Here is a 12692-nt window from a genome sequence, read left to right as displayed (position 1 = left end):
TGTGTGCGGGGGGGGGGGGGAATATGAAAAACTGGGTGACAGACCCACAGCTGTTGGCAGATATAATAAATATGAGGCATGATATTATGCAAATAATGATTATAATTTTAGGCTCTTAAATACATTTGTGTGTTTACAGTATGTGTTCAGTGATGTTCAGGGATCATGAAGCCACAAAATAAACTCAGACAAAAAAAAAAAAAATTGATGACCTGGTGATTCTAGTTGTCACTGCATGTGATGGCGGAGTGGCATTTGGCTAAGTAGAGGACAGGGAGACTGTGTAGTGGAGGTGGGGCTGAGCAAAAGAAAGCAATTATCAAGCCGAACAGGCGAAAGTCCCAAGGGTCAACAGAGTGGTGTGTGTGTGTGTGTGTGTGTGTGTGTGTGTGTGTGTGTGTGTGTGTGAATGAGAGAGAGAGAGCAAGATGGCGCCATTTAGGATAAGCTTTATTTGATGCTTTATGAGGAGCACCTGCCATATATGCATAAAAGCACACACACACACACACACACACACACACCATTTGGCACATTTAAGAGCCTGATGGAAGAGGTCTGGCACTGATGCACAGTAGGGGATTAATGAGTGTGATGTTGTGGGGGAGTTGTTTCACACATAGAGACGCACACATTTCAGTGAGCTGTGACTGACCTAAAGACAGATGTAAGCATCAGATTGAAAGGAAAAAATAAGAAGCTGTATTCTTTTTCTAAAAACACAATTAGGCATTATAGTAACAAGAGGTGAAAGAAAGGAAGAGCTAATCAATCAGACTGTGTGCACCGTAAACACCAATCCTGGCATTACCCATCATCCAGCTTTCTGGTCTCGTCTATTCTCCTATTCCGTTGAGCAGGTCACCCTTTCTCCTCTCCTCTTTCTGCATACCCTCCACTCCTGCTTCCCCTTGGCCTTTTTTCTCTCCCTCTGTCCTTGCTTCATCATGTCTCTGCTCCTTTATCTCCTCCTTCCTACTCATCTGCCTTTGGCCTCCCCAACCCCCTTACACACCATTCAGCCCTATAATCACACCATTAAGCAGCATTACTGTATCTGTAACTATGTGTGAATAATCTCATGGTGAACTGCGCTCATTGCACTTAACTGATTTTCTGTCATATCCTTGAACATCAAAAGTGACTTGGTCCAATGTAAATGACATGAATGATGGTACATTGCTCAGACAGGAAATTCCCTCAGTTTGGTCCACATTTGTGTTCACATTCATGACAGCGAAAGCCAACTGCAAACAGCTCTATATCCTTCTATATTTTCTGTTCTTATAGATGCAGGCCAATAATCATTAAAGAGTACAGAGGGCTTGTTACAACTTCTGTATCCCATCATGCTGCTTGTTTTTTCTAACTTACAATAAACTGTAAATATTCAGTTTACTATCACTGACAGAAAAGCAACAAATCGTCATGTGAACAATACTGAAAAAGAGAAGCATTTTATATATTCACCTGAAAATTGACTTAAAATTTTGATTCTCCCAAAATAACTGCCAATTATTTCTGTTGATCAACTAAACAGCAAATCAGCTCCAGATGCAGTGAATCAGTCTAGAATTCTCCTATGAAGCCTGTACAATACACTTTTTAATATGCACATTGCATAGGTACAGTATGGGTGAGTTTCATACAGAAAATGATAAACGTCACATGTAAAAACAACAATCTTATAAGCTCCTGTCCAGTGAAGGATTCTATTCTCCTAACACTGTCAAAACCCATTCAATTATCTATAAAGCAGCACTTTAGAAAGACCAACAGGGACAAAGAGGAGTGTGCACGTGGATTTGAAGAGGGGCACTCACCTTTAAATGACCTCTAGGCTTATGATCATGCTCTGTCCCTTCTTTCTCTCTCTGCTTTTCCAGTTCTCTTCATTTCTCCTCAGCTCTCACCCTCTCACACATCTGTTCACTTTCTCTTTCTATCTCGCTCCTTCTTCCTCACTGTTTTCTCTCTCTGACTCTTCAGCACACTCACACTTTATCTGGTGCCCATGTGACTGGTATAAAGATGTCAAAGTTTTCTGCTGAGCTTAAGGTACATCACCTGATGCACATAAAAGAAAAACTGCTGTCAGATGTACCAGAGCAGGAACCATAAGTAGACAACATGGATTTTATTCCCCAGTGGTTGCATAAACAAATACCCAAATACACCGAATTTCAATCACAAAGGCTCCCTAAGAAATCTGTTTTAAGACAGAGTCAAAAAAAAAAAAACTGCAAACCTATCAATTCTGATTTTAATGTGTCTTTACAGCCTTTGGGCTGAGCAGAATGTTATTCTGAGCAGGAATAAAAGACCACTATTTTGAGACCAACATGGCCATGGACTTCAGAAAAGGCAGCAGAAGGAATGTTCATCTCTGCCTCTATGTTTGAGAGCATATGTGAGTTACTTTACATGTAGACTATGTACAGCTACACTTCATTTTGATGAGTGGACATTGACCAAAGCAACCTTTCTGACTGATGAGGGTCCCTACAGCCCCTCTGAGATTAGTGCACACACAAACACATAGACATGGGTAGTGTTACTGGACAAACTGAATGTTTAGGTGATTAACCCAACTTAATAAAATCACATATCATATTCCCCCCGAATGAATTAAAAAGCTGTGTATGCTACATGGATTGTCATTATTTCCATGGACAGCAGCACAGCAGGCCATCTACCATCTTGATGGTGAAAACATTTTGGAATAGTAGGAGGGGTTCCCAATGTCAGTGCAATTAGCTGAGGCATGCATGAGCGCCAAATTCATTAACCTCCATCTTTTATGGGTTTGTAGGGAGGGGAGGAGGTGGACTAGGTGAGGAAGGAGGAGAAAAGCAACACACGTGCCGGCTTTGTTTCAGCCAAACCACAAAGTGAGAGCAGAGAAATGACCAAATGAAATGAGATGGAAAGGAAAGAAATAAAAAAAGAAGACAAATCTATTAGAATATGCGCTGGTATAATGTTTTCTTCCTTCCTGTGCCTAAAGCCTGATGACTCTTTTCCCCACGGCTCACTTTTCCTCTTAGGGCCACTCAGACTCTCGCCTCGCCACTGTTGCCATGGGCTTGCTCTGAAGGCAGCACAGAGATGAATTCCAATTTCAATACAGCGAGTTGTGTTCATTCCAAATTCTTGCTTTAGATTCACCACTGTGATCCAGATTCAGACCGCCTAATGGACAGCTATGATGGCGATACATGAAGGTGCCATTCATCTGCCAGTGGTCTCTGGAATTTTTAATGAAGTGCATCAAATTTAACAATTTAACAACACAATCAAGACACAGGTGCACAAACTGGCAAACAGGCAAAGAACAATCAGATTAGACATAGAATAACCCTGTGGATTAAAGCTAGCACATGGCCCATATAAGCTCTGTGAGAGAAACAATAGGTACTGTACAGCAGTAGTGCCCATTCTGTGTGCTAGAATGTGTGTAAAACTGGGGCAGAGCAGTAGGAAACCTATGCTTTACTTGGCTCTCTCGCTGCTTCTCTCCACGAATCCACTGGGGGATCCTGGCTCTAGATAATGTCATTAGAAGTAAAGCAGCTCTGAGAATTTATATAATGGTGTAACGGGGTTTTCCCATTCAGATGACCACCGCAGCTAACCGAGCTTTCACTTTCACAGACTCAAAGCTTCTCATACAACACATGGACAATTTTTGCAACAACATTCAAACAAAGACACAAATACACAGTGTGTTTTCTTTCTCGTTCTTAGGTTAACATCCTACTATTGCCTAGGAAACAAAGGTAGAAACTTTTAATGTCCCTCTGTGGTGTTTTTCTGATGATACACACTACAAACACATGCCAAAAGTTGTTAAGCATGTGTAGCAGGGATCCCCCCCAGAGACCTGGGACTCCATTAGGTCAACACTGACCTGAGTGGGATCTGATAGAAGCAGCAGGTCTCTGACATGCACTTTGCACCGTATGCACTGAATTTACACTGTCTTCTTGATGCTACTGTGGTGATCAAATGGTCCAGTTTAAATTGATTTATTATTTTAGCCATTATTTGTGCTTCATAGCATTTTAAAAAGTTGGCAACACACTGATTAGGAATAAAGTCCTGTTGGTGCAAGTTGACCCAGTTATTCACATTTTCTCTTGCTTTTGTTATCACTCTGTAAAGCTTTGATTTTAATCTGTCATTCCTTCCTCTGCTGTTTGTGACTACACTGTGCTTTTATTTCTCATGCAGTCCTTCTGCATGTGCCGCTCTTTCATCACATGTCTATGGCTCTGTCACCCCTCAGTCTATACTCATGTTTTGTGAGACATTGAGAATTTGAAGGCCATTAACAAGTAAAACCGTAATCAAGCAAGCGCCGCCGAGGAGTAAAACTACAATGGAGACACGAGAGCACTTAGTATTGAGAAATACAGTATAACTACTGTTAATCAATATGTGTGTCAGAAACAGCACAAACAGTCAATGTCCTAAAAGTTTACATCCTTCAAGTAAATGGGCAAACATTAACAGTGTTGCACTTTGTTTTTCTGACAATATTTTTTTAGGTAGCAGCATGAGACACTAACTAATAAGAAAAAAGTCAGTGAGAGACAAGTGGATGGAAGGAGAGACTCAAAAAAGAGGATAAACAGAGAAGGGAATGAGGGAGAGAAGAACAGGATGGTGTGAGGGCAGAGGGACAGATGCAGGACATGGCAGAGGCGGGAAGAGAACACTTATTATCCTCCTGGATGGCACAGTGCACAATCCAATCAATACAACTTTCTCCTCTCCTCATCATCCCTGTCTCCTGTTGTGTTCTATGAAACATAACCTTTCATATGGACTATGACACCTCCTAAACCTCCTGAGATCACAGACCAATGATTTTCACATGCACATGAACACAAATACAATAAAGAAAAATGTCATGTCCACCTATAAGCATGCACAAGTATTGACTTGCCTGTATGGGAGAAATACTGTTGATCTATAAATTCATTTAACTTTATGAATCTTTTCTCTCTAGTTTTGGTTTAGATTAGGGCACAATAGCTCGTCTCTTGTGGATGCTAAGGTCGAATAACATTGCCAGCAGCATAATTCAAAACCAGGCACCCATGGGCACAAAATGCAGTAAATGTCACTGTCACTGAACAGATCTCTTACAGTCAAATCCCCACATTCAATACGCAAAATGCAATCAATGCTTTCTATAGTCCAGACCGAAGAATGTACACATCTGTGTATAAATTACAAGTAAGCCTTTGTTTTTGTTCCTGTTTCCATCAATGGTCCCTTATAAAAAAAAAACTAAAATTTTTTTTTCTTTACTGGGTGTAAGTTCCTCCACTGGTCTGTCCAAAGTAAACAGTTGACATGAAAAAGAGGATGAAGAGGAGGGTGACTCGTGTGCATTTCAGTTCCTCCTCCATTATATGAAAAACTCTGTCAATAAATTAGTCGTGAATCCATTATGCATGGCTCTGTGCATCCAAGCACACACATACATATCCAAAACCATTGTCAAGTGACAAGTGCACTTTTTCTTTTTTTGCATGTTGGCCAGTGTTTGCCCAATTTGATAATGTGTTGCCATTTTAAAAACAAATGCAAGCATGACCTCTCTTGCCTTCACAACTCAGCATTGAGTTGGTCCAGTTTAAAGCCCACAACATGGTTCAGTTACATCTAACAAATCATACAGAATGATCATAACTCCCCCCCACCACCACCACCACCCCTAATTTCTCCTTGTGTGATGTAGTTTTACTAAAGACAAGCAATATTGAGAAACGCTAAAAGAGCCAGTGGCAGGGAAAAAAAAAAACCTCAGTGTGACTGTGCAGCGCTCACCTCATCTAGAAACAGGTAGCTGAGATCATTGTGCAGAAACAGGTGAAATTATTTTTGACTTTCAACTATAACATGCATAAAGACATGTTACGATATGCCTGAATTTCCCATGCATACCAACAATAAATACACAGACTCCACACACACATTTAGTATGCAAGGTTAGAGGCAGACACCGTGACTGCTGTCTCCGTGTGTATGTCTTAATTTATGCCCGGATATGAGCATGTACATGAATGTTATGTGTGTGAGACGAGGCATCCACCAAGGCCAGCTGATTCTGATAGTCAAGCTGAGATGTAGAGATACACTCACACACATAGTCACGCTCCATTGATGCTAGAGCAGTGGAGCACATAAAGCCACCAGTCAGCCAACCAAGCCTCATCTGTTACCTTTCTCTTTGGTTCCCGAGATGTTGTTCTCCTGCTCTTCCTCCGCTTCTCCTTCTCATCTTCTATTGCATTCACATCCACTTCCCCCCGATTCTTCTTCAGTTGGGAGGCCGCGTGAGCCATGATGGGTAATGAATAAACCAAGCAGCACCATACACTACGCACGCGTGCCTCACCTGAAATCCCAGAGTTCGGGGGCTGTAATTAGCAAAACTGGGATCTCAAGAGGAAAAAATCGGGGTAGAAAAGGAAAGGGGGGGAAAGGGAAGAAAAATGCCCTCCTTGAAAAGGAGAATGAAGAAGAGTAGGGTTTCTTTTAGGTATGTATGTATATCCTGTGTGTCCTTTCTTTTGGTTGTTGCTCTTGTCTGGAGTGTTCTTTCTCTCTCTCTTTTGTCAAAGTGATGGAAAGACAAGAGAGAAGAGACAGCTTCTCCTCTTCCTCCTCCTCCTCATGTATCATCCGCTGGCAGTGTGAGAGGAGGGCGTCCAGGAGAGGTGAGGACAAACCAGATGGAGAGAAAAGAGACACGAGCATCACCAGCGCTGAAGTGGAGGGAGGGAGGAGAGAGAGAATGGAGACAGAGGGAGGGAGGGCGCGAGGGGAATGTTACCTCAGCAACCATGCTCTGTTTCAATCCGTCCTACTAAACGTTTCTTTCTTTCTCTCTGCTTTGGTTCCCGCTGATATACCTCACCTACTGTTCACCATGCAGACGAGTGTCAGAGATATGTGCATGAGAAAGAGATATATTGTGTGTGAGAAAATGAACAAAAGGAACGGAAATGGTGGTGACGATCAACAGTGGAGTCAGTGAGTGTGTGTGCATGTGTGTATTTGTCTATACATTATGAGTTCCAGTTTGAGACGTGCCATGGGAGTGAAGACTTTTTGAACAGTTCTCCCTTTCAGACACCAATTCAAAGGACTTTTTGAGGGTTAAGGCTTGGTTTAAGGGTTAAGGGTCAGGCTTAGGCATTTGTGTACTGTACTTGTACTGCAGCTGTACAAACGTGTGCATATGTCTGTTTGTGTACTTCCAACCTATCCACTGTCACACACACATACATGCATGGACACACCTCAGCATAAGGAGGTGAAGGATCCCGATTGTAACAAAGCAGAAATATCACAAACACACATGTATGAGCACACAGAGAAGAGGTAGCTATAACTGATGATAATTAGTATTGCCAGTTTGACAGGACTTATTCACGTAATCATAGCTGAAAAGAAATGAATCACTAACTCACTGAATTGCAAACCAAAAACCTATCAACCAGGCAGCAAATGATAAATGATTTAGTATACAAGCTAATAAATAATTAGATGACTGTACAAATAAAAGAAGAAGAAGAAGAAAGAAATGTATCCCTGATTTATGAGTTCTCAGCCCTGTGCATTGCTCTAAACTCAGTGTGGTCAGCCCAGCGTCTAGGATCACTGAGATCAAAAAGGAGAGCTCAAACAGGACCAGGAGGGCTTTTGTTTCACCAAATCACTCAGATCTTTGTTGAAAACAGAGAGACAAAGAAGGAGGAGGAGAAGTATAGAAGAGAAAGGAGGTCTACAGAGAGACAGATGGGTGGAAAGAGAAAAGATATAGTTTGATTTTCTGTGACTGAATAAGAGAGAGAAGAAATACAGAGGAGAAAAAAGAAAGCACCAGACATCTCATTTAGGATGCCCTGTCTGTGCTCACGTCAGATATGGCAGAGTGGAGATGGACTGAGAATGCAGTGGCCATCTTTGTGCTTCTTTCCCTGCATGCCTGCGTGTCAAAGGCACCATGAGCCTGACTGGGTCCTTTCGATACCGAGAGGCTGCCTCATCACATGCCTGCTATACACAAATTCTACTGTATATGTTCATGCCTCTACCTGTACATATGGACTAAATGGGAACCATATGCATAAAAGCTGAGAATAAGAAAAGAGATTAAGCATAGCTGCTAGAGAAAGAGGAGAAGAACTCTCTAGGGACAGAGGACAGGTTTAGCCGGTGGACACCAGCCATGTAATGATATGAGCATGAAATTCCCCTTTCTCCTCCTCAAATCTATTCAGGCTCCACCCACATCATGCATCAGGGGTGTCACATTATGCCAAATTATAATGCGGTTGCTAGGCAAGGACCAATGGGGTAGCTTCAGGGAGGGCACGATGGATGGATAAGGAACATAGGGAGGTAAAAAGAAGGATTGGGAAGGGAGGGAGTAGCGGCTGGGTACATGTGCTCAAGTGTATGAGGATGCATGGAGAAGATGTGCACACGATATGTGCACATGCAAAACAAACTGCTATTCTGGATTAAAAAAAACCTTTGTCTGAGGGCAGATATGCAAAGAGGAATCATGATGAATGAACAGGAAATTACAATTATTGAATAGAGAGCAATTTTGTATCTGGATGAATAAAAATATGAAGAAACAGCACAAAAACCTATGTAATGGAAAAAAATAAGCATTTAGTAGCTTCCATTTCCAGTGCATCTTTTATAATTCATTCACTGATAAAATTCCAGTCACCACCTGCTAAAGAAGACCATAACCTCCATAAGTCACACTAGTAATAAAAGCCACTGACAAGGTGTCCTATATTTCAAACATCAGCCTCTTGCAGGCAAAGAAAAATCAAGACCACTGCAATAGAGCAGAATTGGCTGGTGGCCTGTCATCTCTAGAAGCGGGTGATTATGTTTTCCAGGCACTATGCCATACGCATACAGCCAGAATAAAACAGCCACTACTAGAATGATAAGTCATATACAAACTGATTAAAATGTTCTATGAAGGTTCTCCCTGGGTACTCCGGCTTCCTCCCACAACCCAAAGACATGCAGCTTAGGTTGATTGGTGACTCTAAATTGCCTGTAGGAGTGTGTGTGTATGTGTGGTTGTTTGTCTACATGTCAGCCCTATGATAGACTGGCGACCTGTCCAGGGTGGACCAGGGTGGTATAGATAATGGATAAATAGATGGATGGATGTTCTATAAAATGGTTCTGTGTGCATCACAGAAATACTAATGTTAAATGAGTGCATTTTTAGGATAGTTCCTTTTATTTAGTATTGGTGGTAGCTACAGTATTATTAGAGCTGAATAACTGATTAATCCATTATTGCATTCGATCAACAGGAAATTTACCAGCAACAATTTTGATAAATGTTTGATTGGTTAAGTAAAAAATAAAAAATTAAAATAAAATAAAATTATTGATTCTAGATTCACAAATGTTAATATTTGCTGGTTTGTTTAGCCTTCAATGGTAGTAGAAGAACTGTAGTAGAATTGAATATATTTTAATTTGGGACTATTGGTCAGACAAAACAAGAAATTTAAATACTGGGCCAACCTGGTACTGTGTACTTGGAAATTTAGATTTTTCACTGTTTTCTGACATTTTAAAGCCTAAATTAATAATGAAGTGATAATCAATAGTGCCAATAACTGAAATAAATTTTAATAGTAGTCTATCAAACATTTGATCAGGGATTCAAAAATGCTGATAGTTAAATATTACATAAATCTCACACTGAATATGAACAGTTCAGAAGCCAAAACTTTCCTCATGTCTTCAGATGCCCCTGAGACACTGTTGTTTGGGCCAGTGGTTTGCTTTGTCCCAAATCTGTATTGTACTGCAATTCCTGTGGGTGCAACATGACCAATCACAGCATCAATATCATCGGCCTTTTTGACCTCCAGCCACAACAATGTGTCCCCATAGAGCAACAAAAACAGGCAAAGCAAAGACAGCATCTGTGAGGTCATTGTGAGGTTACAGAGGAACCAACACACAAGAAATTATATTGATAAATTAAAGGGTGATAGATGCTGAGTGACAAACTTTTATCTGGATTTACAGTTAGCTGCCTGGTTCTTGTCCTGACCATGTTACAAGATCCTGTGACATAGTAATGAACCAAGTATTGTTTTCTGTGTAGTCATTTTGTGTAGTACAGAAAGTGCTGTTTGTGAATAGAAGAATCCACACACTACAATGCATACGCAAAACATGCAGAAAGCAATGAGCATAGTTTGTCCTCTTTAATCAAGCCACTATATTCATTCTTTGTTCTCTGCTGCCCTCTAGTGGTCAACGTTATCAACACTCCAAATTGTCCTGAAAGAGCACAGTAGACTAAAATAAACTGTCTGGCACCGCACTGAACCACACTGTCATTAATCAGCATCAAAACAAAATTTGAATTAAGGCAACATGACCTAAATATGAATATGATTGCCTGGTCTGTACAAAACACATGACTGAACTGTACATGACAAATTCATACCTGTCCAAATTTTAAGAGTTCTGTTTTGCTTGACTTCTTAAACATAAAATATCTACCCAGATTCAGCTACATTTCACAGAAAAAGTCTGTATGAAAGAACATTTCTACTACACCAGGGCAGATTTGTGTGTGAGCTAAAGCCACTGTGCAGTCTAAATCTCTTCCTCTCCCCTCTCACCAAGTTTGGAGAAATCTCCTTGTTCACTGGACTGCACTAGATGCACCTCAAGGCAAAAGAAAACAAAGACAGAGGAAGAGGAGAATGAAAGGTGCAAGGTCAAATGAAAAGTGGTTTAGAATGAAGGGAAAGATATCCATCCACACAGAGCATCCCCCTACACCACTTATATATACTGGAGTGTCTGGGCTGATGCATCAACATGGGGGAATGTGGTCAGGAGAAGAGGTGGGGTTGAATGGAACTGAGCCACATCAGAAAACAACAGAATACATGGGCAGAAAAAGGTTAGAGCAAAACCTGGATGGGGTAATTGTCTCCAATAAAGCAGTGCAAAGCAGAAATGATTTAGAGACAAATAAAAATCAATTCGTACAGAAAACATTGATCAAAACAAACTAATCATCAATCAATTCATATTCAGTTCCACCCTAGCTCTGGCTGCCTTGCAGTCTCAGACAGTATGTGTTAAAATGGTGTTTGCAGCCTGGATATCAAGGCCACACCTGAAGGCAAAATACTGTACCTGTTGTGGGTTGAGTTTTTTTTAACTCCCCTCATCATTTACAGGCACCCTCTGGCTTGACCCAATGCACAAACTGGGTCTCTCTCTCTCTCTCTCTCTCTCTCTCTCACACACACACACACACACACCATCTCTCTCCTACACTCTTGATTTTTCTTATCCCCTTCATTTGTCTACTCCATCATCCATATTATTCTAATGTCTCCCCTCCAGACATGCGCTTCAACCCAGTTAGCTACCAGTAACCTACCTAAATGTGTGCCACGACCAAGCAGTCCCCTTCAAACTAGACCAAAATGTCCTTCCATGGTTTCCCCACTGAGGGGCAGACTTTGACGGTGCAGGGGATAAGCACACTAACACACACATAGGCAGAGTGTGTACTATAGGCTGTGAGGTGGGGTCTTACACGGTTGACTGTATGTTCTTTTCAATGGGGTGAACAGAACCGGTAAACACTGACCGGGTGTTTTTCCACAGGCAGTTATAATAAGCAGAAAGGGAAAGATAACAGGGAGTCGCAACGAGTGTACAATCACAAACATAAACTAGAGAAATGCATTTCCTGTCGAAAATGCGTGTGGATGCTGTGATGCTGAAGGATTGCCCTGAAAGTACCTGAAATCAATTGCTGAAACAGCTGAAGGATGAGTAGAAATTGCTGAATTTCTTTGTTAAAATAGTTGAGAAGAAATGACTGAAGTTCTTTGTTGAATAATCTGAAGGATAAGATGCAATAAATACAAGTAGGAATGTCCTTGAAGAGCTGAACATTTTGATACCTGAAATAACTGAAAATATGCTGAAGTAGAATATTTCCATTCATTTGAATGGAGCAAGATTTTTCAGAATAAAACTAAATAGTCTACAAATTATGAAGTTTAGAAAAATTCTGAACAGAAGCATGAATGTCCTTGATAAGCTGAACATTTTGATACCTGAAATAGCTGAAAGTATGATGTACAATTTTCCCATTCATTTGAATGGGAAAAAATTTTTCAAAATAAAACTAAATATTTCAAAAGTATGAAGTTTAGAAAAATCCTGAAGACAAGCATGAATGTCCTTGAAGAGCTGAACATTTTGATACCTGAAATAGCTGAAAGTATGCTGAAGTAGAATTTTCCCAAATAATAATAAAGAAGAGGATAACATAGTGTGGATGCTTATGCATCCACACAAATAAGAGGAAAACTAGAAAACTGCATTTCCTGTTGAAAATGCGTGTGTGGATGCGAATTGCTGAAAGATCGCCCTGAATATGCTGAAGACTTTGACACCTGAATGGTTTTGCTAGCTGAATGTATGCTGAAGTAGAATTTCCCCATTCTTTTGAATGGTGCAAAACTTTCACAATAAAGCTACATATTGAAGAAATACGGAGTTTAGACAGGTTCTGACTAGATGCATGAATGTCCTTGAAGAGCTGAACATTTTGATAGCTGAAAAAGCTGAAA

General features: G+C 40.7%; 1 protein-coding gene across 1 annotated transcript in view; it reads right to left on the bottom strand.

The window, feature by feature from the left end:
- The window catches only part of LOC109959636 (ankyrin-3-like), a 79097-nt gene extending 72380 nt beyond the window's left edge, over positions 1–6717 (bottom strand). Inside the window, exon 1 of the mRNA XM_020599162.1 lies at positions 6237–6717. Within this exon, the coding sequence (XP_020454818.1) occupies positions 6237–6359 (123 nt within the window). The 5' untranslated portion in view covers positions 6360–6717. The remainder of the gene's footprint in view (positions 1–6236) is intronic.
- Between the last annotated feature and the right edge of the window lie 5975 nt (positions 6718–12692).

Source organism: Monopterus albus, unplaced genomic scaffold, assembly GCF_001952655.1.
Source record: "Monopterus albus unplaced genomic scaffold, M_albus_1.0 scaffold3.1, whole genome shotgun sequence".
Taxonomy (NCBI): Eukaryota; Metazoa; Chordata; class Actinopteri; order Synbranchiformes; family Synbranchidae; genus Monopterus; species Monopterus albus.
The sequence above is the reverse complement of the archived record's forward strand: the minus strand, read 5'-3'. Positions and strand labels throughout refer to the sequence as shown.